The sequence below is a fragment of the Pinus tabuliformis genome, chromosome 2_2 (genome assembly GCF_031772625.1).
Source record: "Pinus tabuliformis cultivar Carrire ecotype Pingquan chromosome 2_2, CPIR1, whole genome shotgun sequence".
NCBI classification, from domain to species: Eukaryota; Viridiplantae; Streptophyta; class Pinopsida; order Pinales; family Pinaceae; genus Pinus; species Pinus tabuliformis.
The window spans coordinates 368,387,596-368,393,859 of NC_142300.1; the positions used below are offsets into that span (position 1 = coordinate 368,387,596).

Consider the following 6,264-nt stretch of genomic DNA (forward strand, 5'->3'; position numbering starts at 1 on the left):
AATGCTGGCAACATGTGGAAAGGGCAAATCTCAAGCCAATCGGAAAGGGAAAGGTAAAGTACCTCCCCAAGCCGATATCAAGAAGGATTCCAAGTGTTTCTTCTGTAAAAAGAAGGGACGCATGAAGAAGGAATGCGCCAAATTTCAGAAATGGCTTGCGGAAAAAGGTAATGCAATCTCGTTTATTTGTTATGAATCTAATATGGTTAATGTTAATATAATAAAATTATAACCAAAGAATGTTTATAATCCTAAAATTTTTTGACCCGCGCGCTCTGCTCCTGCGCCCTGCTGCGCTCCTGACCTGAACCCTGAGCGTGCCCGCGCCTGGCAGCTTTGCTGCTGGGCTGCAGCCTCCTGCTGCTGACCCCCCTTTGCCCAGGGCCTTCTGCCCTCTCCTCTACTGGGCCTCCTGCCCTTTTACCCTTCCCGTTCGTTGGCGGAGCGCCCCTGCGCTGCACTATGGATCCACCCTCCCAGGAGCAGGCAGAACTGGAGAAAGCTTTTGCATCTCTCATTCCAGAGAACAACTCGGAAAGGATCCGCCCTTCAGCCTCAAAGTTTGTCAAAAAACTTGATGCAATCCCGGAAGTACCGCTCCCCCCCGCCCTTCCAAGGAGAGCTGCTGTGGCTCTTGCTGAACGAGGCTTGGTTGGCCAGTTCACGGGGTTATGGCCTTCTCCTCGCACGGTCCAACGTTGGGTTGAACGAAACTGGAATGCAATGGTCCAAGGCAAGATCGCAATAAGGTTTTGTGGAAGGGGGTTCTTCACCTTCCTCTTTGAATCAGTGGAAGATCGTAACCTCATTTTCAGAAATGGTCCCTACTTCATGGACACCAGAGGCCTTTATCTCAACCGGTGGACTCCCGACTTCGATCCAGAAATGGACGTCCCCAACGCGGTCCCCGTCTGGGTCCGCCTGCCACATCTGCCGCTCCACTGTTGGGGAGATGAATCTGTGAGAGCCATCGGGAACGCGGTAGGGAAATACATCGATAGATCGGAGCCAAAGGAGAATATGCATGCATGCGCTAGGATATGTGTAGAAGTGGATTTGGGGAAAGGATTACCGGAGGCAATCAAACTCAGAGTAGACCAGTGGACGCACATTCAGCAGGTGGACTACGAGCAGCTGCCATTCAAGTGTAAGGTATGTCATGAATACGGGCATTTTGCTAATAGGTGTAGCAAATCTAAATCAATAGATAATAGCAATGATGAAGCCCCGGAAGAAGCTTGGGAAATCGTCAAGAAAAAAAAGACAAACCCTCCCCCTGTTTCATCAAAGCCCTCCTCTGAAACCCCAATCCTCTCTTCTCAACCCTCTGGATCTGGCCCTCCCTTCCCTTCCTCCTCCAATCCTTTCGAATCCTTGGCATCAGAGGAACCCTTATCCCCCCCTCCGTCTCCCAAGGGCCCCAGAGCCTCCCCTTCTTCCCCCCTCCAGGCCTCCCCCCCTCCAACAGTGGAAAGAATCCTAACTAGAAATAAAACAAAGGAAAACATCTCAGCCACGGACCCCCCAAGAAAAGTAGGAAGGAAATCAAACAAAGAGATAAGAGATGAGAATGCAGCAAAAGAAATGGCCACAGGGACCCAACAGCCAATGGATACTTACCTTGATAAGAATAAAGGAAGCGGGGAGAAGATGAAGGAGAAGAGCGGGATCCACAACAAATCAAGTAAATGATGATTTTGGTCTCTTGGAACTGTAGGGGGATGGGCTCCTCCCTAAAATCAAATGCAGTCCGAGACCTTATTAAAGCAGAACATCCAGACTTCCTCCTATTCCAGGAGACCAAAATCAATGAACAAGAATTCCATAACAGCCTGAAAAGAAGTAGAAATTATGAAGGACTAGCCATGAGTGCAATAGGAGCCTCAGGAGGCATAGGGGCAATCTGGAATAAAAACAAATGGAAACTCACAGACAACAGGCAAAACAGATGGTGGATCAGACTAGATATGCAAAGCACAGCCAAGATGGAGGAATACACAATTTATAATGTCTATGCTCCTCCCCATTTCAGAGACAAAGCCTCTTGCTGGGATTCTCTCATCACAGATCTTGTGACTGCCCAAGGGAGGAATATTTTCCTGGGAGGAGACCTTAACTTAATAAGGAATGCAGATGAGAAAATAGGAGGGAATTTTTTGGTCGATCCCTCAAGAGACAAACTGGAAGAAATCATTCAAACACACAGTCTTATTGACATCCCTCCTCAGAATGGCCGCTACACCTGGTCAAACAAAAGAACAGGCAAAAACAATATCAAAGAGAGACTTGATCGAATTCTGGTTCAGGAGAGAATTGTTGCCAACTTCTCGAGGATTCGAAGTACAATTATACAGGGCTTCATATCAGACCACAAACCAGTGGTGCTGCATTTAGACAAAGAGGAAGACATGGGTCCGCTGCCATTCAAATACAACAGAGCATGGGATTCCAGTGAGGACTTCAGAAACGTGATAAAAGAAGCCTGGGCAACGGAGATAACAGGCTCCCCACACTTCATTTGGGAATCAAAGCTCAAACTGCTGCGGATTGCCATAAAATAGTGGGCTAGGAATCACGCGTTGGAGGAAAGGAAGGAAAAAACCGACCTGCAAATGAAACTAGAGCAATGGAATAAGGAAAAGGAAGCCGGCCAAGATTCAGAAGAAGACCAAAGGAAAGAAAGTGAGCTGTATAAGGCGCTCTACAACCAGCATCGTAAAGAAGAGGACGAGCAAAGACAGAAATCGAGATGTCTCTGGCTCAATTCTGGGGACAAAAACACCTCGTTTTTCCATAACAGTCTTAAAGTAAGGAGAGCTGGAAACAACATTGAAAGGATAACATTTGAAGGCAGAGAGCTTATGGACCAAGGGGAAATCAAGGAGGCGGCATCTAGACACTTCCAAACTCTTCTTACAGCAGACCCTCACTATCAGGAAAATCCGGAATTCCTCAATATCATTGAGAGAAAGATCTCTGAAGCACAAAACTGTGAGCTGGACAAAGAAATCTCAAGGGAGGAGATTGAATGGTCAATCCATAGTATGCCCTTGGACAAAGCCCCTGGGCCAGATGGCTTCACGGTGAGCTTTTATAAAACTCACTGGGATATCATCAAGAAAGATTACATAAGAATGGTGAAAAATTTCCACTCAAAATGTAAAATGGGCAGCAGCATCAAATCTTCACATTTAGCGCTAATCCCAAAAGAGCCCAATCCCCAATCTTTTGACAGGTTCAGACCTATTTCATTGTGCAATGTCTCTTACAAAATTATCACTAAGATCCTGGCAAATAGGTTTAAAAAATCCTTCCCTCACTCATTTCCGAAAACCAAGGAGGATTTGTCCCCAAGTGACATATAACAGATAATGTTATTCTCATTCAGGAGGCGATACACAGCAGCTTAGCCAGAAATGAAAAGGGTATGATCATCAAGCTGGACATGGCGAACGCTTTTGATAGGGTAAACCACTCATTTCTGCAGGCAGTCCTAAAGAACTTCGGTGTCTCAGAGCTCTTCATCAGCAGGGTCATGGAATGCATCTCCTACAATTGGACAGCCCCCTTAATTAATGGTAGGCCCTGCAGCGCCTTCAAAAGTTCAAGAGGCCTGAGGCAAGGATGTCCTCTATCTCCTTTCCTCTATATCATCATGGCAGAAACACTAAGTTTGCACCTGGAAAACAAGAGAAAGTTAAAGGAAATAATAGGAGTGGATATTGTTCGAGGAACCAAGGGGATCAATCACTCCTTATTTGCAGACGACACCCTTCTAATCGGTGGTGCTTCAAGCCTCATGGCCAGGAGATTCAAGAACATCCTGGACCTCTTCCTTCAAGCCTCTGGGGGCAAATTAAACAACAATAAGAGCATGGTCTATACCTGGAATGTCCCAAGACACATAACTCAAAGAATCTCTATGATCATGGAAATCCCAGCCCAATCAAATTGGTCCCACTTTATGTACCTAGGGCTGCCACTAGCCAAAGAATCAATCAAAAATGAAGTTTGGGTAAAGCTAATCGAGAAATTGAGAGGGAAACTGCAGAGCTGGGGGATGTATTGGCTCAACTTGGCGGGCAGAACAATACTCATCAAGGCCATTCTATCAGCTCTTCCTATCTACCAATTTGCCATTACACTCGCCCCAGCAAGCATCCATAAGCACATGGAGCTGATTATCAGAAGTTTCCTATGGAAGGGGGGAAAGCAAGACACAAAAAAATTCAGCTTGGTGAAATGGGAAAAGGTCATCCTTCCCCTAGAAAAAGGAGGACTTGGAATTAGAATTCCAAGACTGGCAAATTTGGCAATGGGCTTCAAGTTAACTTGGAGAATCCTCAACGAGAAAGGGACCTGGTGGGCAGAGGCCATCAAAAGGAAATATCTGAATGGGATCAACAGCAACATCCTCTCTGAAGTCATCACTGACAGACATTGTACTCCTGTTTGGAAATTGATCAAAAAAACTCTTCCCCTCTTCAAATCTAGCATATCTAAAGCCCCAGGTAACGGAAGACATATCAGCATATGGGAGGATAGAATTATGGGCACGGAAGCCAGGGAAAAGTCCACCAAATTCAGGCCCCTTCACCAGTGGATGACAGAAGCTAACCTCAAAACCCTCTTTGACATCTCCCTTTGGGACCAAAACAGCTGGATAGGATGGAAAGCACTGCATCTCCCCAATGAAGTAGAGAACCTCTGGAGTGACCTTAAGCTCTCTCTCACAGGGTCAGCCCCTATAAACAGAACGACAGATGACAATTATGTTTGGGATCCAAACGGAGGTAACTACACAGTGAAAGAAGGTTACAAGGCACTCCAAAATTCAACAGCAATCAACAACTGGCATCTTTATAAAGCAGCATGGAGAATTGAAAGCCTGCCGAAGATAAAACTTTTCAATTGGACCCTGCTTCATGGCAAAATCCTAACAGCAGAAAACCTTAGGAAAAAGGGTATCCAGGGCCCCTCATTTTGTTTCATGTGCAGGGAGGCAGAGGAAAACATCAATCACCTTTTCATTGACTGTCCAGTAGCTAGGTCCTGTTGGAAGCTTATAACTAGTCCTCTAAATATTGGAGACCTTCCCAATCAGATTTCTCTCCTCCAGAAAGGTTGGGGGAAAAGCTTCCCTTACGCCAACAAAAACATGAATCTGGCAAAGAGGATATGGACCAGCATCCCTTCAAATCTCTGTTGGCAGTTATGGTTAGCTAGGAATGAAAGTATTTTCAAAAATACGAAACCTAGTATATCCAGCATTCTGGCCAAAACAACTGCTCTCATTACAGAAACAATAGAAGCAAATGGAATCTCTCAAGCTGACCCGGACTATACAGATGGCAGGGTGAAGGAGTGGGTTCGGAGATTCAACTATAAACCAAGAGCAAAAAATAATACAATAACAGGTCCTGGACAAAAGGATTGGAAACTGAGAGGGACAAAGGACGAAGTCAACAATTGGATCCAAAATCAAAAGAGGTTTTCACTCCACTTTGACGGGGCTTCAAAAAATAATCCAGGCAGAGCTGGAGCTGGGGGAATAATTAGGGATCCTCAGGGGAAAACGATTGTTACATATGAGTGGGGCTTGGGTACCATGACGAATAACAAGGCTGAAGCTTACAGCCTTCTAATGGGGACCTCCATCGCCATGAAACTAGGCATCCAAGATCTTCTAGTACTGGGCGACTCTGCAATCATAATAGCAGCTATGAACTCTGGAAAAGACTTTAACCAAACAGCCTTAAACAGAATCAAAGGCAGAATCATGGATCAGATCAGGGGCTTCAGCAAAGTGACATTCAAGCATATCCTAAGAAGCAACAACGTGGAAGCGGATGAGCAAGCAAACAATGCAACAGGAAGATCCACGGGCCAGGTAAGGGAAAACAATGAGTTTTATGAAAGGGATATTCCATAGACAGGCCTCTATCCCCTCTCTCCAGGTTATTGGTCACCTCAGGCATCTGTATCAATGCATTTGGCCCTTCCACAACTTATCTTCATCATTTCCTATCCTTCTCGACTGCCAAAACAGGTGTTACAGGACAGCATATCGCCCTCAGGATCCGAGGAATGCAGGCAGGGTATGGATTCTCTCACTGACCAGCGCAGACATTTTCAGATGGTGTGATCACGCCCATACTGGTGGCAGGCTCCTCGGGCACGTAAAAATCACCTCTAAAGACCTCACCGATACCAAGAACAGATACTCTACTACTCGAAACAAGAACGAGCAAGTCCTCACCGCTC

General features: G+C 45.7%; 1 protein-coding gene across 1 annotated transcript; it reads left to right on the forward strand.

Moving 5' to 3' along the window:
* Positions 1-1,721: 1,721 nt before the first annotated feature.
* Positions 1,722-2,561, forward strand: LOC149192770 (uncharacterized). Its single transcript, XM_089407102.1, has one exon. It carries the CDS (start codon positions 1,722-1,724, stop codon positions 2,559-2,561), a length of 840 nt encoding a protein of 279 aa, XP_089263228.1.
* Positions 2,562-6,264: the final 3,703 nt, after the last annotated feature.